Here is a 27,810-nt window from a genome sequence, read left to right on the forward strand (position 1 = left end):
GGGATTCGTAGTTACTGAGATTTATAGTCTACCTACAATCAAAGAGCATTCTGAACTCCACCAATGATGGAATTGAACCAAACATGGCATACAGGACTTCCATGACCAACAGAACACACTGGAAATGTTTTGGTGGGCATTGACATTGAGTTTGGGAGTTGTAGTTCACCTACATCCAGAGAGCACTGTGGACTCAAACAATGATGGATCTGGACCAAACTTGACACAAATATTCCATATGCCCAAATATGAACACAGATGGAGTTTGGAGGAAACAGACCTTGACATTTGGGATTCGTAGTTACTGGGATTTATAGTTCACTACAATTAAAGAGCATTCTGAAACCCACAAACGACATAAATGGGGCAAACTTCCCACACAGAACCCCCATGACCAACAGAAAATACTTGAGGCCATCCAGTCCAACTCTCTTCACCAGGGCAAGAAAATGTAATCAGAGCCCTCCTGACAAAGGGCAATCCAGTCATAAATATAGATAGATAGATATGATTCTCTCTCACACACAGAGATATAGTATCATAGATTTGAAAGAGACCCTTAAAGAAGGACTATGATATGTTGCATATTCCAGAGTAGGCAAACCAGACACTCTCGACATCAACACTGACAAAGAAACGACAAGAAATACTGTTTACTCACAAGCAGAAAGGAATTACATATATTAGAAACCAACACTTTCTCATTACTTTATTTTCCAGATCACTAGACTGGGCCACAGCAACGCAAGCCAGGGGACAGCTAGTAAATAAATAAATGTGTGTATATATGTGGTTGTAATGTATTTTTTAAAATTTTGGCTTTTACAGTCTCTGTTTTTATGAGTGATGATGATTTGTTGGCTTGATAGGTGCATTGTGTCTAAATTTGGTGTCAATTTATAGAGTGGTTTTTGAGTTATGTTCATCCCACAAACGAACATTACATTTTTATTTATATAGATTAAATATTATTATTGTATAAATCTTATTAAATAATAATAAATGAGATAAGTATGATAAAAATAATATATATTATTAAAAAATTGGATGTAAATAAATAAATATTATTATAATATTTATGATTATACTGTTGAAGGCTTTCATGGCTGGAATCACTAGGTTCTTGTAGGTTTTTTCGGGCTATAGGGCCATGTTCTAGAGGAATTTCTCCTGACGTTTCGCCTGCATCTATGGCAAGCATCCTCAGAGGTAGTGAGGTGAGGTTTCACCTCACTACCTCTGAGGATGCTTGCCATAGATGCAGGCGAAACGTCAGGAGAAATGCCTCTAGAACATGGCCCTATAGCCCGAAAAAAACCTACAAGAACCTTATGATTATACTATTATTATTATTATTATTATTATTATCATCATCATCATAATCATCAATTGACCTTTCTTCCCTCCATCGGGATGGTGGCTGCACAGGAACGGTGCCTTCAGCCCCTCCTCCTCGGTTTCCGTCAACTTCCTGCCTTTTCCTGAGTTGCACCTGGAAACAGAAGAGAAAAATGTATAGTATCACAAAGGATGACCACCTCACCCGCCTCATAGGAAACCTGCTACAAAACAGGAGCTTTTTTGTTGAGTCCCAGGGCCAGAGAAGCAGATGGCGGAAACAGAAGAACGGCCTGCCTCAGGGGAGCGTGCTTGCGCCATCCATGTTCAACATTTACACAAATGACCAGCCACTGCCAGAAGGGACAGAGAGTTTCATCTATGCTGATGATCGTGCCATCACCGCTCAAGCAGGGCGCTTTGAGATGGTTGAACAGAAGCTCTCCGAAGCTCTAGGTGCCCTTACTGCCTATTACAGAGAAAACCAGCTGATCCCCAACCCATCTAAAACACAGACATGTGCCTTTCACCTTAAGAACAGACAAGCATCCCGAGCTCTGAAGATCACCTGGGAAGGAATCCCACTGGAGCATTGCAGCACACCCAAATACCTGGGAGTCACTCTGGACCGTGCTCTGACCTACAAGAAGCACTGCCTGAACATCAAGCAAAAAGTGGGTGCTAGAAACAATATCATACGAAAGCTGACTGGCACAACCTGGGGATCACAACCAGACACAGTGAAGACATCTGCCCTTGTGCTGTGCTATTCTGCTGCTCAGTGTGGAACACATCTCACCACACTAAAACAGTGGATGTGGCTCTTAATGAGACATGCCTCATTATCACGGGGTGTCTGCGCCCTACACCACTGGAGAAATTACACTGCTTAGCCGGTATTGCACCACCTGACATCCGCCGGGAAGTAGCAGCCAATAGTGAAAGGACCAAGGCAGAGACATCTCCAGCTCATCCCCTGTTTGGGTATCAGCCAGCACGTCAACGACTTAAATCTAGACATAGTTTTCTAAGATCTACAGAGACACTCGCTGGAACACCTCAGCAAGTGAGAGTCCAAAAGTGGCAGGCTCACACCCAGCACCTCAATCTGTGGGTGATACCAAATGAGAGACTCATTGTTGCATTCAGGAAATTGGTGTACTGGACAGGAAATGAGCATTACAGACAGGAAGTGAATATGGTGCAGAAAGATGGGTTACGGAAAGGAAATGGGTGTGTTCTTGACAGGAAGAAGATGACGGACAGTGGGTGTCACAGAAAGAAAGTGGTACCCACTTTGTAGATAAGGAAGTGGGTGTCACATACAGGAAGTGGGTATGTCATGGGCAGGAAGTGAGTGTCACAGACAGGAAATGAGCATCATGAACAGGAAGTGGGTGTGTTGCAGACAGGAAGTGTCCATCACAGACAGGAAATGGGTATTGTGGACAGGAAGTGATGTACAGAAAGTGGCCATTGGAGACAGGAAGTGGTCATTGGAGACTGGAAATGAGTATCATGGACAGGAAGTGGGTGTGTTGCAGACAGAAAGTGTCCGGCACAGACAGGAAATGGGTATTGTGGACAGGAAGTGATGTACAGGAAGTAGTCATTGGAGACAGGAAGTGGTCATTGGAGACAGGAAATGAGTATCATGGACAGGAAGTGGGTGCGTTGCAGACAGGAAGTGTCCATCACAGACAGGAAATGGGTATTGTGGACAGGAAGTGATGTACAGGAAGTGGTCATTGGAGACAGGAAGTGGTCATTGGAGACAGGAAATGAGTATCATGGACAGGAAGTGGGTGTGTTGCAGACAGAAAGTGTCCGGCACAGACAGGAAATGGGTATTGTGGACAGGAAGTGATGTACAGGAAGTGGTCATTGGTGACAGGAAATGAGTATCATGGACAGGAAGTGGGTGTGTTGCAGACAGGAAGTGTCCATCACAGACAGGAAATGGGTATTGTGGACAGGAAGTGATGTACAGGAAGTGGTCACTGGAGACAGGAAGTGGTCATTGGAGACAGGAAATGAGTATCATGGACAGGAAGTGGGTATCAGGGACAAGAAGTGATTTACAGGAAGTGGGCACTTCAGAGACAGGAAGTGGTCATTGCAAATAGGAAATGAGTGTGTCATTGAGAGAAAGAAGGTCTGATGGACAGGAAGTGGGTATGCCGTGGAGAGGAAGTGGGGGTTCACCTTGAGTGCCACAGGGTCCATAGCGGGGAAAGCAGGCAGCCTTTGTGGATGGGCCGCAGGGGATCCTGCCTTTTCCTCCACTTCCTCTTCCTCTTCCCGGCTCCGGCTCCTCCGTAAGGAAAGGGAAATGGGGGCCCGGCGTTGTCGTCGCCTCTTGCTCAGGTGGACACGCGCCTTCAAGGCAGATGAGTCCAGGATCGGGGCCGGCTTTATAATAATATAAAATAATAATAATATAATAATATATAACAGTAAAAAAATGTAATAGAATTAATAATATAATAATTAAAAATTAAATTAAATTAATATTCATTATATTATTTTAACAATATAATATAGTGTAATTATATTATATAATAATATAGAACAATGAGAAGATCTAATAAAATATACTACAATTATAATGAAATTGTAGTATCATTTATTATATTATATTAGTAATCTTTTCTTTTTATATTATAAGAAGAATAATAATAAAATATAATACAATAATATAATATAATATTTTCATTACTATTACATAATTATAATATTATTATATCATTATTATGTTAGATTGTATTATTATTATATTATTAGTATAATATAATAATAACAATAATAATCTATAGGGCTGAGCATTGCATCTATATAATAACAATAATAATAATATAACAATATATTATTGTATTGTCGAAGGCTTTCATGGCCGGAATCACTGGGTTGTTGTAGGATTTTCCGGGCTATATGGCCATGCTCTAGAGGCATTTTCTCCTGACGTTTCGCCTGCATCTATGGCAAGCATCCTCACTACCTCTGAGGATGCTTGCCATAGATGCAGGCGAAATGTCAGGAGAAAATGCCTCTAGAACATGGCCATATAGCCCAGAAAATCCTACAACAACCCAATATATTATTGTTATATTTATTCAGTTATCTATCTCTCTGCTGCCCACTTGTGGTTGCATCTGAGTATTGCATCCATATAATATAATAGTAAATACTATCAATAATAAATATACTAATACTAATACTAACAATAATATAACCCTACAGCTGATCCTTTCTATCTCTATGCTGTTCCCTTGTGGCTACATCTGAGTATTGCATCCATGTAATAATATAATAATAAATGTAATATATAATAATATAATATATATATATTGTTATCTATTTTTTGTTATCTATCTAATTATATATATATATATATATATATATATATATATTGTTATCTATCTCTCTGGTGCTCCCTTGTGACCCATGTATTAGCATTGTAGCCCTATAATAATAAAATAATAAATATAAAATATAATAATATAATGAATATAATAGCAATAAACATTATAAACATAATCTTAATAATATAACTATAGAGCTAATCTTTTCTATCTCTACGCAGCCCCCTTGCGGCCAAGTCTGGGCATTGAATCCATATAATAATATTATATTTATTCCGTTATCTAATAAATAATAAACTACACAGCTGATCCTTTCAATGCAATGTTGTTTCCTTGTGGTCATATCTGAGCATTGCATCCATATTTATATATATATAAATAATAAATATACTATATTTACTATAATGATGATGATGATAGTAATAATATAAAATGACTCACATCCAGGAAGGAAAAGTCATGGATTCTTGCGCTGTCAGTGCATTCCGACTTCTGTTCCATATGCAAGGAGGAGGAAGTCGATGGGAGACTTAAATAATAATAATAATAATAATAATATAATTATTAAAACAATAAGAGCAATGAATACTAAATAAAGAAAAATAAAAATAAGAATTTAACAATAGCAATTTAATTAATAATAACAGTATTATTAATAAATATTAAATACTGCTAATAAAATAATTATATTTTTCTTAATTTATTATTATTATATTCTTTTTATTTAATATTTATTGCTAGGATTTTTAAAATAATAAATATTAAATAAGAATATTATAATTATTAAAATTATATATAAATAATAATTGGAATAAAAACAATAAATACTATATATATATTAAATACTACTAATAAATATTAAATACTTCTAATAAAAAGAATAAATATTAAATAATACATTTTAAATAGTAATAAATCATAGTTATAAGTATTAAATAATAATTTAATAACAATATGAAACAACAATAATAATATTGAATGAAGACTCTAAAAGGGAAGCATTTTGCATTGATATTTATGTAAATATATGTGAGTATCTAATAATATGCAAATATATAAAAATATAATATATGCATATTTAGGCATATACAATATGCAAATATATACAAATATATCACATGCAATTATATATACCTGCACTATATATTTAATAGGCACATGTGTATGCAAATATTAAATACTTCTAATAAAAAATAAATATTAATAATTCATTTTAAATAATAATAAATAATAGTAATAAGTATTAAATAATAATTTAATAATAATATGAAACAACAGCAACAATAATATTGAATGAAGACTCCAAAAGGGAAGCATTTTGCATTGATATTTACGTAAATATATGTGAGTATCTAATAATATGCAAATATATGAAAATATAATATGTGCACATTTAGGCAATATGCAAATATATACAAATATATCACATGCCATCATATATATCAGGACTATATATTTAATAGGCACATGTATATGCAAATATATGGAAAATATGCAAATATAGTTATATATAATAGGCACATACATACACAAATATATTCAAAACAGAAACATATATAGGCAAAAATACACTATGCAAAATTATGTGAATACATAACATGGAAATTTATGCAAGTGTCTTACTTATCGGCGCTTCCTCGTTCCTCCCAAGTGCCATATTGATTATTATCGGCTTCTGGAACCAGATTATCAGTGTCTTTCGCTCCGGTTGCTGGGCGGACGAAACATTGCTTCAATTGGTCCTATAGGTAGCAATATATATATAACAATAAATATTTAATATTTACTATTAAATAGTAATAAAAATAATAAATATGTTAAATAATACATTATATATATTTAATATTACTCTAAAATATTAAATACTGCTAATACAAATAATAAATGTTGAATAATACATTATATATTAAATATTAAACATTAAAGGCTACTAATATTAAATGATAAATAGTAATAAATGTTTAATACTTAATATTTTACAATTTAAATATATTTAATAATAATACAATAAGAATCAATATAAAATAATCAAAACATAGTTTTTCCTCAAATATAGAATTAATATAAATAAAAGAAATACTAAAATAAATAGTAAAGCAATACAAAAATCAATAAAAAAGAAATAATAAAAGAAATGCAAAGTTAAACACAAAGTAAGCAATAAATAAATACAAAAATTATCTAAGACTTGGAATGCTGTGTATCTATATATACTTACAATGGACCTGGCCAATTTGGAGAGCAAAGAAGCGAGGATATTAACTATATAGTTATGTATATATTGCATATTATATATGATCACATAGAAAGAGCCTCCCTTTGCTCTGCCTCTGTTATGCATCTCTTCTAATAGAAGAGATGACAAACACTCTGACTTCATTCTATGCTTCGTCAATGGAAAGTTGTCATCAACACATTGAAACCCAATGAGTCGCTCCTGAAAGGTCAGGATTGAGGTCAAAGGTCAGGAAACTCCCCCCTCCATAAGAGTCACATTTACAATTGTGATGAATTCGGGAAATTGACCTCCACTCACAATAATTGTGAAAAAAATCAGTATTTGCGAAAAAATTAAGAAATTCACCTCCCTTCACAATAATGGTGAAAAATTTGAGAAAATCACCTCCACTCGCAATAATTGTGAAAAAATAACCATTAGAGAAAAATTCCAGATATTCACCTTCATTTGCAATCATTGTGAAAAATTCATAATTTGTGAAAAGTTCCAGAAATTTCCATTTGCAATAAATCTGAGAAATGCACCATTGTTCACAAAACCTTCAAGAAATTCACCTCCACTCACAATAATTCTGAGAAATTCACCATTTGTGAAAAATGTGAGAAATTCACCTCCGTTCTCAGTAATTGTGAAAAATTCAAGAAATTGACATCCAGCCACAATAATTCTGAGAAATTCACCATTTGTGAAAAATGTGAGAAATTCACCTCCGTTCTCAGTAATTGTGAAAAATTCAAGAAATTGACATCCAGCCACAATAATTCTGAGAAATTCACCATTTGTGAAAAATGTGAGAAATTCACCTCCGTTCTCAGTAATTGTGAAAAATTCAAGAAATTGACATCCAGCCACAATAATTCTGAGAAATTCACCATTTGTGAAAAATGTGAGAAATTCACCTCCGTTCTCAGTAATTGTGAAAAATTCAAGAAATTGACATCCAGCCACAATAATTCTGAGAAATTCACCATTTGTGAAAAATGTGAGAAATTCACCTCCGTTCTCAGTAATTGTGAAAAATTCAAGAAATTGACATCCAGCCACAATAATTCTGAGAAATTCACCGCTGCTTACAATAATTCTGAGAAATTCACCATTTGTGAAAAACTTGAGAAATTCACCTCCATTCTCAGTAATTGTGAAAAATTCAAGAAACTGACATCCAGCCACAATAATTCTGAGAAATTCGCCGCTGCTCACAATAATTCTGAGAAATTCACCATTTGTGAAAAAGTTGAGAAATTCACTTCTGTTCACAGTAATTGTGAAAAATTCAAGAAATTGACATCCAGCCACAATAATTCTGAGAAATTCACCACTGCTCACAATAATTCTGAGAAATTCACCATTTGTAAAAAATTTGTGAAATTCACTTCTGTTCACAATAATTGTGAAACATTTGAGAAATTCACATCCACCTACAATAAATCTGAGAATTTCACCACAGCGCACAAAACATTCAAGAAATTCACTTCCGTGACTCGTAATCTTATATTTCTCCTATAAATGAGACTTATAAGTCAGTACACCATGCAATGCCTCCTGACAGATGGCCATCCAGCCCTTTCCGACTCCCTCTGTTGAATTTTAAATAGTAACTGAGTTTTTCTTCCTTCTCAGGTTCCACCTATGACTCACTTACTGTAAACACGACACTCATGGTTTATTTATATGCTTAATGACATCTGCTTAACAAGAGTGACTCTTATACACAGAAGGAGGAGAACAGCCTAGGACTCGCTTTCTTCCTGCAATTATTCTTATGATTATTTTCCTGAATATTTGTGCAAATATTTTGTGAATATTTCTGTAAATATTTCCACAAATATTTTAACAAACATTTCTGCAAGAATTTTAAAGTATGCTTTTTGGAATATTTTTGAAAATATGTAGAAGTTGCAAGTCTGTATTGATTTCCATGCAAATTGTGCCACCTTGTGGATTAAACCAGGACTTCCACACAGTAAATTAATATTAATAAATAGATCAGGTTAAAAATGCGTTGCTTTTTAATGTACTTTTTAACAGTCATGGTTCAATGGTACCCTGTAGCAGTAAGGACCTTCGTAAACTACAACTCCCATAATGACAGTGCTGAAACTACAAACTCCCATAAGGACCTTGGGAAAAACTACAACTCCCATTAGGACCTTGGAAAACTATGGCTCCCATGATCTGATTGCAGTTAAAACTATATTAATTTTACATTGTGGATGCATTTTAATTGCTATCATATAATGGGACTTGTAGTTTTTAATTGCTATCAGATCAGGGGACTTGTAGTTTTCTAATGTTGTTATGGGATTTGTTGTTTCCCAAGGTAACATTAGCCTCTTCTGCCCAAAGGATGAGTACATAATATAGAATTTAATGCATTCTGATCATGGGACTCGTAGTTATCTAATGTTATGGGGGCCATAGTTTTGTTATGGGAGTTGTAGCTTCCCAAGAGCTCATTATCCTCCTTTGGGCAGATGAGGCTAAGGAGACCTTGGAAAACTACAACTCTCATAAGAACATTGGAAAACTACAAGTCCTATGATCTGATTGCAATCAAAATGCATTAAATCCCACATTACAGACCTGTCCTTTCGGCAGAGAAGGCTAGTGGAGGTTTGGGAAACTACAACTCCCACAACAAAACTACGACTCCCATAACAACATTAGAAAACTATATGTCCCATGATCGGAAATGCATTAAATCCACTGCAATTTACACAACTAATCCAGACCCATGCAGCCTTGTAGTAGCCTTGATATATAGAAATACAAACACACATATTCACTTTCTAACGGATGATAGTAAATAAAGGGAAATATAATACCTCAAGGAAAGCAAGCAAAAATAACAAGGCATCCAACTCACCCAGAAACATCGCAAAGCCTTCAATAGGTTTGGGCAGTAATAATACTCCATTGCTCGCCAAGGCGGAAAATATGGGTATTTCTCCGCCGCAGCTCTCGTTTGTTCGAGGTTAACGAGGATTATTTTACGAGAGAGTGGTGAATTATTCATCCGTTCAGGGAGACTGTTTGCCTCGTTAACGGGGGGGAATTGAAAGAGAAGGGAAAAAACGAGCCGCTCTTTAATGGCGGAAAACTTAAACAAGGATTTAAATGGAGAGAAATATGAGCGACTCATAAATCTTTCTTGTACAAACGAGCGACTCATAAACAGACTTATCTTATGAATGAGCAATTTTAAATCTTATATTTCTCATAATTGACTCATAATCCTATATTTTTATATAAATGAGCAACTTGTAATCCTATATTTCCCGCATGAACAAGAAGCTATATTTCTCCTATAAATGAGCAACTCAATCCTATATTTCTCATATGAATGATCAACTCATAATAAACGGGCTACTCATAATCTTATATTTCTCCTATAAGCGAGCGACTCGAGAAGCTATATTTGTCATATGAACGATTAACTCGTAATCCTATATTTCTCCTATAAGCGATCGACTCGAGAACCTATATCTCTTGCACGAATGATCAACTCATAATCCTATATTTCTCCTATAAACGAGCGATTCGAGAAGCTATATTTCTCATATGATCGACTCATAATCCTATTTTTCTCATATAAACAAGTTACTTGAGAAGCTATATCTCTTGCACGAATGATCAACTCGTAATCCTATATTTCTCCTATAAACGAGCGATTCGAGAAGCTATATTTCTCATATGAACGATCAACTCGTAATCCTATATTTTTCATATAAACAAATGACTCGAGAAGCTATATTTCTCGCATGATCAACTCATAATCCTATATTTCTCCTATAAACGAGCGATTCGAGAAGCTATATTTCTCATATGAACGATCGACTCGTAATCCTATTTTTCTCATATAAACAAGTTACTTGAGAAGCTATATCTCTTGCACGAATGATCAACTCGTAATCCTATATTTCTCCTATAAACGAGCGATTCGAGAAGCTATATTTCTCATATGAACGATCAACTCGTAATCCTATATTTTTCATATAAACAAATGACTCGAGAAGCTATATTTCTCGCATGATCAACTCGTAATCCTATATTTCTCCTATAAGCGATTGACTCGAGAAGCTATATTTCTCATATGAACGATCGACTCATAATCCTATTTTTCTCATATAAACAAGTGACTCGAGAAGCTATATTTCTCATATGAACGATCAACTCGTAATCCTATTTTTCTCATATAAACAAGTGACTTGAGAAGCTATATTTCTCATATGAACCATCAACTCGTAATCCTATATTTCTCCTATAAACGAGTGACTTGTGAACCTATATTTCTCATATGAACGATCGACTCGTAATCCTATTTTTCTCATATAAACAAGTGACTCGAGAAGCTATATTTCTCATATGAACGATCGACTCGTAATCCTATTTTTCTCATATAAACAAGTGACTTGAGAAGCTATATTTCTCATATGAACGATCGACTCGTAATCCTATTTTTCTCATATAAACAAGTGACTCGAGAAGCTATATTTCTCATATGAACGATCAACTCGTAATCCTATATTTCTCCTATAAACGAGTGACTTGTGAACCTAGATTTCTCATATGAACGATCGATTCGTAATCCTATTTTTCTCATATAAACAAGTGACTTGAGAAGCTATATTTCTCATATGAACCATCAACTCGTAATCCTATATTTCTCCTATAAACGAGTGACTTGTGAACCTATATTTCTCATATGAACGATCGACTCGTAATCCTATTTTTCTCATATAAACAAGTGACTCGAGAAGCTATATTTCTCATATGAACGATCGACTCGTAATCCTATTTTTCTCATATAAACAAGTGACTTGAGAAGCTATATTTCTCATATGAACGATCGACTCGTAATCCTATTTTTCTCATATAAACAAGTGACTTGAGAAGCTGTATTTCTAGTATGAACGATCAACTCGTAATCCTATATTTCTCCTATAAACGAGTGACTTGTGAACCTAGATTTCTCATATAAATGAGCTACTCATAACTGAGCGACTAGTAATCCTATATTTCATACATGAATGAATGATTCGTGAACCTATATTTCTCATATGATATTTTTTATTATATAAATGAGCAACTTGTGAAGCTGTTTCCTGTATGAACAAGTGACTCGTATGAATTTTTCAATCCTCTGTGAAGAAACTCAAATTAATACCTCATTTGGTTTTAAATTTAAAATGTTATTTATAAAAAATGTTTTAAAAATTCTCAAAAATCAGTGGCTGAGCAAAATATTTCAAATCTCAGAGAGATTACAGCAGTCAATGTGTCCTATAAGTGTAGCAAGTTTCATTCTGATCACCTTAAAAACGACGGAGAAACGAGCCCCTGAAGTGTTTGCCATTGACACGAAATAATAATGTAAAATTTCAGAAAATTCGTAACTAGAAACGAAACAGATTTTTGGGCACACAACTTTCATTGTATTTTCTTCAATGCAATGAAAGCCTTTCAAATTTCCATAATAAAGTCCGCTGACCTTGTTTGACCTCGCTTAGCATTAAAAAGCAAAACAAGAACACAAACAAACAAACATTATTCAAATGAAATGAGAGGATTAAACCAATTTCTCTCCAAACACCGGATTAATGAAGAGTAGGGATTTATAAACAACGGAATGCCAAGAATTGGACAAAAATGAGCTTTCAAAACACAGGACCCCAAAGGTCATCTAGACTGAAGCCATCTATGTATACAATAAAAGTCAAAGTTTGTATGCGGCGGAAGTGTGGCGGTGCGACCGGAGGGGTATGTGCCAGCTTCCTGATTGGCTGCTGCTGTGGTGCTATTTGCATATGGTCTCTGATTGGCCAGCTTCAAGAGGAGCCCCTGGTGGAGAAAAGGGTTCATAACAGAAACAGGGACATGAGAGAAGGAAATTTGCATATGGTCTCTGATTGGTCAGCCTCAATTCCAAGATTCCGAGATGACAAAGAGAGGAAAGGAAAAGGCCAGGGGCTTGGTCAGAAAATTACCAATACAGACCAAACTTGGCACACAGAGCCCGCAGGACCCACTCTACATCCTACTGCAGTTTGGAGGAAGATGAACCATGGATGATGGGACTTGCAGTACCATCACTCACATTATGAAACTGCTTTTAACCTCATCCAATGACTGATCAGGACCGAACTTGGCACATAGACCTCTCATGACCCACTTTGCGTCCTGGTGTGGTTTGGTCGGGGATGGACCATGGATTATGGGACTTGCAGTACCTTTGCTCAATTCTTGAGACCACTGCAACCCTCATCCAATTACCGATAAAGACCAAACTTGGCACACTGAGTCTCCATGACGCACTCTACATCCTGGTGCAGTTTGGAGGAGGATGCACCATAGATGATGGGATTTGCAATACCTGCACTCCCTTCCTAAGACCATTACAACTGACAACAATGATGGATCAGGACCACAATTTACACAGAGAGCCTGCATGACCCACTCTACATCCTGGTGCAGTTTGGAAGAATTTGACAATGGATGATGGGACTTGCAGTCACTTCACTCACTTCCTGAGACCACTGAGACCCTGGCCAATGACTGATCAAGACCAAACTTGGCACAGAGAGTCCCCATGACCCACTCTACATCCTGGTGCACTTTCGAGGAGGACAGACCATGGATGATGGGACTTCAAGTACCTCCACTCTCTTCCCAAGACTGCTGCAATCCTCATCTAATGTCTGATCAAGACCAAACTTGGTACACAGAGCCCCCATGACCCACTCTACATCCCGATGCTGTTTGGAGGAGGACGGATGATGGATGATGGGACTTCCAGTACCTTCACTCACTTCCTGAAACCACAGCGACATTTATCCAAATACCAAGAAAGACCAAACTTGGCACAGAGAGCCCCCCTGGCCAACTCAACATTCTGGTGAGGTTTGGGGAAGAACAGACTATGGATGATGGGACTTGCAGTACCTAAACTCACTTTCTGAGACCACTGTGACCCTCATCCAATGATTGATCAAGAACAAAACTTGGCACACAGAGCCCCCACGACCCACTCTCCATCCTGGTGCAATTTGGAGGAGGATGGACCACAGATGATGGGACTCGCAGTACCTTCACTAACTTCCTGAGAACACTCCGAGCCATAAAAATAACTGATAAAGACCAACCTTGATACACAATTCCTTTCTCAAATAACCCGGGCAGCGCCGGGTCCCCAAGCTAGCTGTGAAATAAATGCTAAAGCGCTCCTGAAAGATGTCCATCTAGCCTGTTCAAAGGCCTCCAAAAGAAGGAGAGTCCAATATCTTCAATGGGAGCTCATCATGCAGTAGCTGGAAGGGTAATCCCAAAGAACTAGACCAACCTCATTGGACCATATAGAAATACAACAACAACAGTTTTAGCCAGTTGACTTTACCAAAAACAGACAGTGCAGTCACAACATACAACATACATCTAGTCCTCTTTAAATAAAATACAAATATCCAGGTAGCCGTAGCTATATGCATCAACTGTCTCCCCTACACTGCACCCCAATCTGATCTATGTACTCCGATCTCCTTTTAGCAGCTTTAAACAAATAAAGGGCAACTTTTGTTGTAGAAATACACAATTGGAGTTCTCCCAAGATCTAATTTCTGTCCACAGAGTCCACTACCTTCACAATAAGTTCATTATCCAATAGAGTCAGAAGGGGCACCCAAAGGCCATAATTTTGTGAGTAATTTTGTGAATATTTCTGGGATTGTTTTTGTGAATAATTTAAAGATTATTATTGTGAATATTTCTATTATTATATTCATGAATATTTTGTGGGTATTTCTAGGATTATTTTTATGACAACTTTTATGAATATTTTTGTGGGTATTTTTATGATTATTTTGTGAATATTTCTTGTGGATATTTTTGGGAATATTCCTGGGAATATTTTTATGGCTATTTTTGTAGATATTTCTGCGAATATGTTTTATGGTTATTTTGTGTATCTTTTAATGACTATTTCTGGGAATATTTTTGTGAATATGTTTTGTGAATAATTTCATGATTATTTTTTGTGATTATTTTTTGTGAATATTTAATGATAACGTTTGTGGTTATTTCTGTGGATATATTTTATAATTATTTTGTATGAATATTTTTTTGATATTTCTAGGATTATTTTTACGCTTGTTTTTTTTTTTTAATGGTGGATATTTTTGTGAATATTTCTGGGAATATTTTAATGGTTATTTTGTGAATATTTTTGTGGATATTTTCCTCAATATTTTGTGTATATTTTAATGAGTATTCCTGCAAATATTTTTGTGAATAATTCTGGGAATATTTTTATGATTACTTTTTTTGAGAATAATCTTGTGATTTTATTTTGTGGGTATTTTTAATGATTATTTTTCAAATTATTTTTGCGAATGTTTCATGTATATGTCTCCCTAAAGGCCATCTAGACTGACTTCTCATAAGGCTTACCATCGGCCAATGATCCGTCCTCCTCTCTCTGTAGAAACTGCGACTCCGGCGTTGGATCGGAATATAAGGATCATTACTTCCAACATCCATCTTTGAAGAATTAAAAAAGAGGAATGAGTATATTGTCCAGAGAAAAGGTTCCCAATCACTGTATAATATTACATAATATATCATACACTGGTATAAATAGTATACATTTATTCTGTATACATAAATATTCATATATTATATTATATATATTATGTTTATAATATAATGTTTATGGTGCTTGCTATAAACTGCAATGCCATTGGAGGGAGGGTCATTGGTATCTCTTGAGTGGTGGGAGTTATAGATGTTTGTGGAGGTAGGAGCTTGCCTGTGTAAGTGGACAGCCCAGCCACACGCACACACATATATTTTCACTTTTATTAAGTGTATAGATAGATAGATATAAGAATATATATTATACACCTGTATAAATTGTATAAATTTACAATGTACCTATAAAATATTGTAATATTTGTGAATAATTTTGTGTATATTTAAGTGGATATTTGTGCGAATATTTTTACAAATATTTTATGGATATTTTTGTGAATACTTTTATAAATATTTTATTTTATAAATATTTGTATGATTATATTTATTGTATTTTTGAAAGTTTTCATGGCCGGAATCACTGGGTTGTTGCAGGTTTTTTTGGGCTATATGGCCATGTTCTAGAAGCATTTTCTCCTGACGTTTCGCCTGAATCTATGGCAAGCATCCTCAGAGGTAGTTCTAACACACCTCACTACCTCTGAGGATGCTTGCCATAGATGCAGGCGAAACGTCAGGAGAGAATGCCTCTAGAACATGGCCATATAGCCCAAAAAAACCTACAACAACCCATTATATTTATTTTCTGCTAATAATTTTGATTTTTAAAGATTCGTTGTGAATGTTTTTATGATAATTTCTTTGAATAATTTTGTGTATCCTATTTATACATTTTTTCAAATATTTTAATGATTATATTCTATAATATTTCAATGAATAATTTTCATTATTTTTGTGAATAATTTTGTGTGTATATTTTAATGAATAGTTCTGCGGATATTTTTGTGAATATTTAATGATTATTTTTAATGATTATTTCTGCAGAAACTTTTGCAGAAATTTCTGCAGATATTTTATCATTATTTTTGTAATTATTTTTGTGATTATTTTTATAAATGTTTTTATGATTTTTTCTGCAAATATTTTGGTTTTTGTGAATAATTTTCTGTATCTTTTTATGATTTTTTAAATTTTCCTGCAGATATTTTTCTGTTAATATTTTGAGTATATTTCTTACATATTTTATGCAAATATTTTTCTGTTATCGATCACTGTAATAATAATTTTATTTATGATAATGCAACCCAAGAATCCCATCATCCAGATTATCCTCAAGTAATTCTATATTACCCTTTTCTCTTCGAGTGGAGAAGAAATGCTAGTTCTGCTTGGATTCTCGGGCTCCATCCCTCGTTCCATCAGATACTTTGGCGAGCCTCTTCCTTGTGATCCCGATGTCCGGGCCTTTTCGGAGAAGGATCGTCTTAGATCTGGAAGTGTGCATGCCAATCCCGATGTGCTCTTGTTCTCATCATTGACGTTTCCCCTGTTTGTCCATTGCGGACGAACATCTGGATGCTTGTTGTTGTTTACCTTGACCTTGCTTGACCGCAAAGGACAGGACTGCGGAGGAACAAGATCCTCCTCATCGACGAGGAAGGTCTTCTTACAAGCCAATGGCGGATTGGCAACACATCGCAATTTCTCATCTGTGGAATATCGTAATTTCCCATCAGCAAAATGTTGTAATTTCTCATCGGCGGAAAGTTGAAATTTTTCATCTGTGGAAAGTCGTAATTTCTCATCTGCAGAATATTTCATTTTCTCATCTGTGGAATATCGTAATTTCTCACCTGCTGAATGTCGCAATTTCTCATCTGTGGAATATCGCGATTTTTCATCTGTGGAATGTCGTAATTTCTCATCTGTGGAATATCGTAATTTCCCATCAGCAGAATGTTGTAATTTCCCATCCACGGAATACAGCAATTTCTCGTTTTTTTCTGAATATCGCAATTTCTCCTTTTCTTCTGGAAGGACCATTTCTTGTTTGCCCTGAATTGGGTTTTCCTTATATTCCACCATCAACGCATCGAGGTCAAGAACCCTAGATCGATAACCATCTTTACCAAGATGATGGTCGCTACTCCTTTTTTGGGATGACGACTTTGGCCTTGAGCCATAGAGCAGGAAATCGACATCGGTGACTCTCTCATTTCCCCAATTATGGCTGGTCTCTGTTTGCGGGGATTTCATTACGACCTCTGCAGCTATTGCTTCTCCCTCGTCCATATTGGAAAACCTTTTATGATGCGGACGAGGTATTTTAGGAATGGAAGCATCCCTCGTTAACCGAGGAACGTTACTATTTGATACTTTGCCTGATAAATTCTTGTTTTCATCAGGGATCTGGGAAGTGAAAGTAAAATGTGTCAATTTCAATTCAGATGGTGAGTGTGTGTTGTTCTGACCTTCCTTCGCTTCTCGTTTGGGACTTCTCTTTGTCACCGAATTCTCCCAAAGTTGAAACGAGTCCCTCTGGATGGGAGACTTCCCTCTCTCTTGTGGGATTGTTACAACATCCTCGATCCTTACAGCGTCATGCGGTAGAGTTTTCCTCCGCCATCTTTCCAAGAGTTTTGGACCTTTTTTCTTCACTCTTTCATCCACATTGATTTCTTGATCCTCATCTTTGCATTCGGAACTCCACCTTTGCATTCCTTCCGCAATAACGACTCGCTCATTCGTTTTTTCTGAGCTGCAGGTGCTCGTCTTCACCCTCTCATCCACCTCTTTCATTCTGCAGTTGGAAATACCAGATTCATCTGGAATAATGACTTGGGATTCATCTTGCTTGTTCGTTTTTTGTGCCTCTCCATTCCGTTGCCATCGGCTTGTTCGAATGCCAATCACACTTGGTCGATCAATCATTCTTAATTGAGAATCGTTTCCATCTTTCCATCCCTGTTCATTTCCAGAATGGCCGAAGAAGTGTTTCGGCATTGTGGGAATGTCTCTTGTATTATCAGTTGCTTTCTTGTTTGCTATTTCCACTGGAATCTTGGAAGTTTTCTCCTCTGTTTGCTCCCAATCCTTACTATGGCTTGTACGGTATGATGTTCTTGTATTATTGGCGACTTTCTGGTTTTCTGTTTCTGCCGAAATCTTGGATGCTTTCTCCTCCATCCGCTCCCAATCCTTATTATGGCTTGTACGGTACGACGGTCTCATATTATTGGCTACTTTCTTGTTTTCAGTTTCTACCACAATCTTTGACTCTTTCTCCTCCGTTTGCTCCAAATTCCGGCTTGTAAGGTATGACATTCTCGCTGCCGTCACATGTTGTCCGCTCCAACTTTTCTTCCCTTCACTTGCTTCTCCTTTCATCTCTCTTGCGATGCCATCTTCCAAATCTTTTGCTTTTCGTTCATCCTGAAATTCAAGACAGCGGGCCCAAACTGAATCTATTACACCAAAGTTGCCATCTGTTTTCCGCCTCTCTCTCGAGGTCTTTCGGCTCCGTAACGTGACAGCTTTGTCTTCCGGCACCGTTGCCACGGCCTCACTCCGGACCTGTTCACCGACTGTTTGGAGAATTTCATACCGTGGTTCGATCCGTTGATACATCAACGGGTCATCCTCATTGTCATCAAGCCTCGCTTTCTGCTGTTTTTCGACCTCCGATGAGACTTTCCTCAAAGTTACCGGGACTTTCTTGATGCTCTCATTTGCTTCTGTTTTGAGTCCACTCACAGACACCGTATGCCGCTCCACGGTGTGATCGAACATAGTCGCCCGGACGGTTTTGATGCCGGGATTTTGGGGGATCGGCTGGGATTTGATGATGTTGGCACCTGGCAGCGAGGAAGTGCTCTGCCTCTCTTTAATAAATCCACCATCTTTCTCTGCTGTTTTTGTCATCTGTGGAGACTTCCACGGAATCGCGGGCTCGGACTTCCGGGATTCTGTTTTCTCTTTCTGAAACAACAAACAACAAAAATATGTATAATGGCTAATATCTCTAAATGACATCTATGATCATTAGTCATCAACACAAATGCTCTAAAACTTTTTAAAAGTCTCCCAAGCAATGCTATGGTAACCTTGCACCAGAACTTACCATACAGTGACACTAGAAAACCAACGAAATGCCATTGCTAGGCCATTCAGGACATCTCCCAAGATACAGCATCTATAGGAATTTCTAGTCCTCCAAGCAAGGTAAATACTCACATAATGATACCATAGATATATTCAAATACTCTATTGAAAGAAATATTTATAAAGTATTTGCAGAAATATTCAAAATATATTTGCAGAAATGTTCACAAAATGTTCACAAAAACATTTTTAAAATATTTGAAAGAAATATTGAGAGAAAGAATTCCGGAAATATTCATTAAAATATTCACAGATGTATTCAAAAAAAATAGTTGCATAAATATCCATTAAAATATTTTCAGAAATATATATTTTAATATTCATTAAAATATTCACAGAAATATTCACAAAAATATATTCAGAAAAATGGCCATCTGTTAGGAGCGATCGTACCTTTCCATTCTAAGTCTCCATGGCAATCCTTTCCTTATTCAATAAAGGCAATTAATCCCATTAATCCTATTACAATTAAGTCATTAAAACACACACACAGAGAGAAACCGTGCCCTATTTTTTCTTAGTAGCTGAACGGTTGCCTCACCTCTTGGAGGACTTCCTGGGCTTCAATATTGTACTTCCGGGTCAAATCCATTGACCTTTCGGCTCTTGTTTCAGTTGTCGTCAGTGGAGCGGAGAAATTGCTGGAGGGAAACGCAGGTCATTATCAGAACAGGAAGAGTCCCATAATTATAATTAATTAATTAATCATAATTACTATGACAGAAGGGAAGAAAGGAAAGAATAAGGAAAATGAGGAAAGGAAGAGAGAAAACGGAAGAGAAAGAAAGTGAAAAATGAATGATTGAACGAATAAATGGAAGGAAGAAGAGACAAAGATGGGAAGAGGAAAGGAAGGGAAGAAAGAAGAGGGGAAGCAATATATGAGAAACTGAGGAAGAAAGGAAAGAGCCAAAAAGAGATATGCTAGAGAAGGGAGAAAGTAGGCCGTTGTTTGGATTATTTTAGCACTCGACACCCCATCCACATTACACAAAATGACCCATTATGAAACGGTCAAACTCACAGCTTCGTCAAGTCCGACAAGATTCCCTGGGAGCGGAAGGACCGCCGAAGGTTCCCCGGTTTGATCTCCATGTTGTCGGCAGTCAGTTCCTTGATCCTCTGCTGGACGTTTGTCATCTTCGTCTCATTCGAGGCATTTCCGGCATCCGGTGAAACGGGGAAATAGCCAAAATGAGACTCCGACATTTCTCCCCCTGAGGCCTCAGTTGGCTTGCTCTGAACAAGATCCCGTTTTGAAGAGTCGATTAAATTAGATGGCTGCCGTATCTTGCTCTTAATAGGATCCGGTTTCAATGAGTCAACTGAAATAGACAGCTTCTGTATCTCGCTCTTAATGGGATCCACTTTTGATGAGTCGATTATCAAAGATGGCTGCTGTATATCACTTTTAATAGAATCCAATTTTGACGAGTTGATTAAAACAGATGGCTTCGGTACTTCACTCTTAACAGTATCCATTTTCGACAAATCTGTTAATCTAGACAACTTCTGTATCTCGCTCTTAATGGGATCCACTTTTGACGAGTTGATCGATCCGGATTTCCTCGACAATTCGACTGTTTCTTTGTTTTCAGGGGAAACAGACTTCTGGGTTTCAAATTTTGATGAGTCGGTTTCAATTAATCCAGAAGGTTTATTCTGTGTCTCATTCTGAACAGGATCCTGTTTCAACGAGTCAATGAATCCAGGCGGCTTCTTCTGTATCTCCCCCTTAATGGGATCTGGTTTTGACAAGACAACTCCAATTGATTTGTTTGTAACAGGATCTTGTTTTGACAAGTCGATCAATCCAGATTTTTTCTGCTGTGACGATTCAACTGCCATTTCTTTATTTTCAGGGAAAATGGACTTCCGAGTTTCGAATTTTGACGAGTCGACTCCGATTAATCCAAATGGCTTCTGAATCTCGCTCTTAACGAGATCCCGTTTTGACAATTCGATTCCAATTGAACCAGATGGCTTCTTCTGTGTCTCGCTGTGAACAGGATCCTGTTTTGACGAGTCGACTCCAATTAATATGTTTGTAACGGGATCTGCTTTCAATGAGTCAACTTCAGTTGATTTCTTCATAATGGGATCTGATTTTGACGAGTCGACTCCAATTAATTTCTTTGTAACGGGATGTGGTTTTGATGAGTCAACCAATCTGGACTTCCTCTGTACTTCGGCCATTGTTTCCTTACTTTCAGGGGGGACGGACTTCCGGTTTTCAAATTTGGCTGTCAGGTCCATCGACAACGGCCGTGGCTTCCTCACCCATGGCTTTTCGGGATCATCAGAAGCTCGTTTAGTGTCCTGTAATGAGTCAAGGAAGATGGCTGACAATGGGCGAATGGGAGCAGTTATTTCACTCTTGACGGGGGAACCTGTTAAAGATTCTGATCCATCTCCTTTGTCGGACCGGATATTGCACTCATTTTTTCTCCCCGTTTCAAAGAGGATGACGGTATTCACCTGCGGAGAGGGATGAAATGCCGGATCCTCGATCGATTTCTGGCCCAAAACGGATGGATTCGGAGGCGTTTTGAAGGCCGGTTTCACGGCAGCAAAGGTCTCAGCAGATGACCCCCTCGAGAAGGGCCTGGGGGTCAAGCGTGGCTTTACCGAGGCCAGAGGCATAGTGGATGGGCAAAGGAGTGGCGTAGTTGGCGGGACAAACTTGTCGCTCGTATTGGGAAGGGAAGCAGAGAAAGCTCGTCGGAGGTCAGCAATGCTGGTGGAGATCAAGGAGGTGTCGACCTGCGTTGCCATGACGACTGGTTATAGGATGAAGACAAAAGTCATTACCTGTAGGAAGAGGAAATAAAGGATTGAAATATAAGTGAAACCCAAATGAAACAGAGACCGAATAGGACTTTTAAAAAACTCAATAACCATGGTGATGGTTTGTTTATGGGCTCGAAAAGGAAGTTGTCGCCTGTCGGAAGAGGAAATAAAGGAAATGGAGACCAAATAAGACGTTCGGAATATCGATTGACGAAACTGCGAAATTATCCACACATTGAGATATTATTATATTAGTCTTAGTCTTGTATTTATTTCAGACAACAGCTTATTAGAAAAGGAGGGAAAGAAATATGGACAAAACAGAGCCCAAATATGATGTTCGGAAGAATGTTTGATAAAATCGTAATATTACAAACTTTTTTGGGAAATCAAAGAACAAAACTGAAAAATTATCTTCATTTTTTGATATTATGATAATACATAATTATAATTATTACATTTATTTCAGATGAGAGCTTCTTTGACTATAATTATTATATTATGATATATATATATAAAATATTATTAAATAAATATAATTAACTAGCCGTCCCCTACCACGCGTTGCTGTGGCCCAGTCTGTGTATATGTGTTTTGTGTGTGTGTAAAGACCAAATCCAGTGTGTGTCCGGCACTATGGGTGGGACCAGATACTAATTGGGACAGGCCCATGGTTGCCATGGCAGCCATGAAATCCTGAGCCGCACCTAAAAGAGAGGTCTCGGCATGGACGTTGAAATCTCCCAGGACTAAAAGCTGTTGGGAGCTCAACGCCAGATCCGAGACCACTCCTGCTAGCTCAGGTAAGGAGACTGTCGTGCAGCGGGGTGGTTGGTACACTAACAATCCCTATCCTGTCCCGGTCACCTATCCTAAACCCGGCACACTCAAAAGAGGATGACTGTAGGATGGGGCACCTGATCAGGGGGATAAAATCCTTATAGACCACTGCGACTCCACCTCCCCGCCCTCCAGGTCTTGGTTGGTGCTGCACAGAGTATCCTGGTGGACAGAGTTGGGAGAGATTCACCCCTCCTCCCTCATCTAGCCAGGTCTCTGTTATGCAAGCCAGGTCTGCTTGTTCCTCCTGGATTAGATCTTGAATAATGGAGGTTTTCCCATTTACTGACCTGGCATTGAACAGCACCACTTTTAACCTGGAGGGACCACCATCCTGGCACCTCATCTGTACCTTGTCGGGAGAATGTTTTGGGATTGCCAATATATCCTTGTTAATTTCGGGCCGAATGGATTGTTGGGTTGTACTGTGAGTGATGTTTGGAATTGCCAATGTTCTACTATAAATTTTGGGCCCAATTTGCTTTTGTCTTGAGTCATTAGTATATGTATATAGGTATGTGTGCATGCATATGTGCATGTGCATATGTATAAGTGCGTGTTGTTATTCTTGTTCATTTGTTCAGTCCGACTCTTCGTGACCTCATGGACCAGCCCACCCCAAAGCTCCCTGTCGGCAGTCACCTCCCCCAGCTCCTTCAGAACCATATATGTGTGTATATATGTATATTTGCATGTTCATGTATATGTGTGTGTGTATCTATATGTATGTGTGTATATTTGTGTGTGTTTGTGCATATATATGTATATGAACAAATATATGTGTATTTGTTATGTTGTTGTTTTATTGAGGGCCTTGGCCTTTTGTAAGCCGCACAGAGTCCTTCGGGAGATGTTAGCGGGGTATAAATAAAGATAATAATAATAATAATATGAATATGTGCATGTATGAGTATGTGTATATATGGTGTATTTTTGGGGTTTTTAAGCCTGCTCTGCTGGGGTTTTGTGTGTGTGTGTTTTTAGGGGTGATGGACACTCGTTGGACTGTTAGGTGTATTGCATCCAAATTACGTGTCAATTCGTCCAGTGGTTTTTGAGTTATGTTAATCCCACAAACAAACATTACATTTTTATTTATATAGATATAATATAACATCTTATGAATACATTTACTATAAGCAATTAATTTAATATAATAATAATAAATATAGCATTTTATAATATTATATAAAAACTCAAATATGATAAAAATATATTTATAATACATTTGGAAAATCACTGGAGGAAATAATTGACTTTTTGGGGAAATCAATGGATGAAATCACAAGAGTATGCACATAATTAGATATTATTATATATTACTAGCTGTCCCCTGCCACGCGTTGCTGTGGCCCAGTCTGATGATCTGGAAAATAAAGTAATGAGAAAGTTTTGGTTTCTAATATATGTAATGTCTTTCTGCTTGTGGGTAAACAGTATTTCTTGCTGTTTCTTTGTCAGTGTGCATGTGGAGATTGTCTGGTTGGTCTACTCTGGAACATGCAACATATCATAGTCCTTCTTTAAGGGTCTCTTTAAAATCTGTGATACTATATCTGTGTGTGTGAGAGAGAATCATATCTATCTATCTATATTTATGACTGGATGGCTCTCTGTCAGGAGGGCTCTGAATACATTTTCTTGCCCTGGTGAAGGGAGTTGGACTGGATGGCCTTAAGTATTTTCTGTATGATATGTTGCATGTTCCAGAGTAGGCAAACCAGACACTCTCGACATCAACACTGACAAAGAAACAACAAGAAATACTGTTTACTCACAAGCATAAAGAAATTACATATATTAGAAACCAACACTTTCTCATTACTTTATTTTCCAGATCACCAGACTGGGCCTCAGCAACGCTTGGCAGGGGACAGCTAGTATATATATATATAATTTATTCTTTTACTGATACAAAAGCACAGTATGTCACAGCAAACGAGATCTATATGCTGGATTTCATATCACAAAATCACAAGTCGAACACTTCCCAAGCGTCTAGGACTGTTTTATGTATTTCCGAATGATGCGCGCAGATCCAAGTAAGGTGGCCTTTTGCAGTTGAAAGATTGTGATTTTGTCGATGTTTATTGTTTCCAAATGCCAGCTGAGATCTTTTGGCACAGCACCCAGTGCGCCAATTATTATTATTGTTATTGTTATTATTAATATTAAGTAAGAAATGGAATGGACTATAATTTTTAATTAATTCTCATTTACCTTAATCATCTTTCTGGCGGCATTTCAGCAGAGAAAAAGGAAAGATCTGTGGGTTGAAACAAAGAAGAAACATTATTATATTATATTACATTGACAATATAATATTATTATATATTATCAGTGAAGACATCTGCCCTTGCGCTTGGCTACTCTTCTGCTGAATATGCATGCCCAGTGTGGAATACATCTCATCATGCTAAAATAGTGAATGTGGCTCTTAATGAGACATGCCGCATTATCACAGGATGTCTACATCCGACACTACTGGAGAAATTATACTGTTTAGCCGGTATTGCACCATCTGACATCCACCGGGAGGTTGCAGCCAATAATGAAAGGACCAAAGCAGTGACATCTTTGGCCCATCCCCTGTTCGGATATCAGCCAGCACAACAATGCGAGTATCTACAGAGATAAGCAAGCAAGAGTCCAAAAGTGGCAGGCTAAAACCCAGTACCCCAATCTATGGCTGATACCAGATGAGAAACTTCCTCCTGGGCACACAGAAGACTGGGCGACTTGGAAGGCACTGAACAGGCTGAGGCCTGGCATCACGAGATGCAGAGCCAACCTTCAGAAATGGGGCCACAAAGTGGAGTCCACGACCTACTGCAATGCAACCTGAGCCCTGCCACATGCACAATGGAGGACCTTCTTGCGGCAACACCAGAGACACTCCGAGTGGCCAGCTTCTGGTCAAAGGACATTTAATAGGATGCCAAGTTTGCAAACTTTGTGTTTTTTCAAATACATTGGTTCACTCCTGATACGATAAATAATAAATATGATATTATTCACATTATTATATTATACTATTATATTATGACATTTAAAAGGTAAAGCTTTTCCCCTGACATTAAGTCCAGTCATGTCCGACTCTGGGGTGTGGTGCCCATCTCCATTTCTAAGCCAAAGAGCCGGCGTTATCCGTAGACACCTCCAAGGTCATGTGGCCGGCATGACTGCATGGCTATTACCTTCCCACCAGAGCGGTACCTATTGATCTAATCACATTTGCATGTTTTCAAACTGTCAGGTTGGCAGAAGCTGGGGCTGACAGCAGAAGCTCACATCGCTCCCCCGACATTATTATGACATTATTATTATGACATCATCATTATTATTATGACATCATTATTATTATTATGACATCATTACGACATTATTATTATGATGACATCATTATGACATTATTATTATGACATCATTATGACATTATTATTATTATGACATTATGATGACATTATTATATTATAATATTATATTCACACTAGCCGTCCCCTGCCACGTGTTGCTGTGGCCCAGTCTGTGTATATGTGTTTTGTGTGTGTATATATGTGTTTATGTGTGTGTATATATTTGTGTTTGCATATATATGTGTGTGTATATGCGTATATATTTGTGTATTTGTGTGTTTATATGTATATTGTGTATATGTGTGTGCTTGTCTATATGCATATTTGTGTGTATATGTATATATGTATGTGTATATGTATGTGTGTATATTTGTGTGTGTTTGAATATATACGTGTGTATATGTGTATATGAGTGTGTGTGTATATATATATATATATGTATAGTGTATTTTTTGGGTTTTTAAGTCTGTCCTGCTGGGGTTGTGTGTGTGTGTGTTTAGGGGTGATGGGCACTCGTTGGACTGTTAGGTGCCTTGTGTCCAAATTTGGTGTCAATTCGTCCAGTGGTTTTTGAGTTATGTTAATCCCACAAACAAACATTACATTTTTATTTATAAAGATTATTATATATCATTATATTATATTACATTGACATTATTTAATTATATTATTATATTAACTATTATATTATATTCACACTATTATATTATATTATATTATATTAATAGACTATTATATTATGCTCACATTATTATATTATATTATATTATTAGACTATTATATTATGCTCACATTATTATATTATATTATATTATATTATATTATATTATATTATTAGACTATTATATTATGCTCACATTATTATATTATATTATATTATATTATATTATATTATATTAATAGACTATTATATTATGCTCACATTATTATATTATATTATATTATTAGACTATTATATTATGCTCACATTATTATATTATATTATATTATTAGACTATTATATTATGCTCACATTATTATATTATATTATATTATATTATATTATTAGACTATTATATTATGCTCACATTATTATATTATATTATATTATTAGACTATTATATTATGCTCACATTATTATATTATATTATATTATATTATATTAATAGACTATTATATTATGCTCACATTATTATATTATATTATATTATTAGACTATTAT

The 27,810-nt window shown here is 36.6% G+C and overlaps 1 protein-coding gene across 1 annotated transcript in view; it reads right to left on the reverse strand.

Annotated features, from left to right (window-relative positions):
- The window catches only part of KIAA1671 (KIAA1671 ortholog), a 47,385-nt gene that overhangs the window by 1,795 nt on the left and 17,780 nt on the right, over window positions 1–27,810 (reverse strand). The window contains exons 2-10 of the mRNA XM_067473599.1: window positions 25,474–25,519; window positions 20,648–22,434; window positions 20,165–20,264; window positions 16,813–19,440; window positions 15,382–15,471; window positions 6,324–6,442; window positions 5,142–5,229; window positions 3,544–3,750; window positions 1,395–1,492 (exon numbers count right to left, since the gene is read on the reverse strand). Coding sequence (XP_067329700.1) covers window positions 1,395–1,492; window positions 3,544–3,750; window positions 5,142–5,229; window positions 6,324–6,442; window positions 15,382–15,471; window positions 16,813–19,440; window positions 20,165–20,264; window positions 20,648–22,398 — 5,081 coding nt within the window. The 5' untranslated portion in view covers window positions 22,399–22,434; window positions 25,474–25,519. The remainder of the gene's footprint in view (window positions 1–1,394; window positions 1,493–3,543; window positions 3,751–5,141; window positions 5,230–6,323; window positions 6,443–15,381; window positions 15,472–16,812; window positions 19,441–20,164; window positions 20,265–20,647; window positions 22,435–25,473; window positions 25,520–27,810) is intronic.

The sequence above is a fragment of the Anolis sagrei genome, chromosome X (assembly GCF_037176765.1).
Source record: "Anolis sagrei isolate rAnoSag1 chromosome X, rAnoSag1.mat, whole genome shotgun sequence".
Taxonomy (NCBI): domain Eukaryota; kingdom Metazoa; phylum Chordata; class Lepidosauria; order Squamata; family Dactyloidae; genus Anolis; species Anolis sagrei.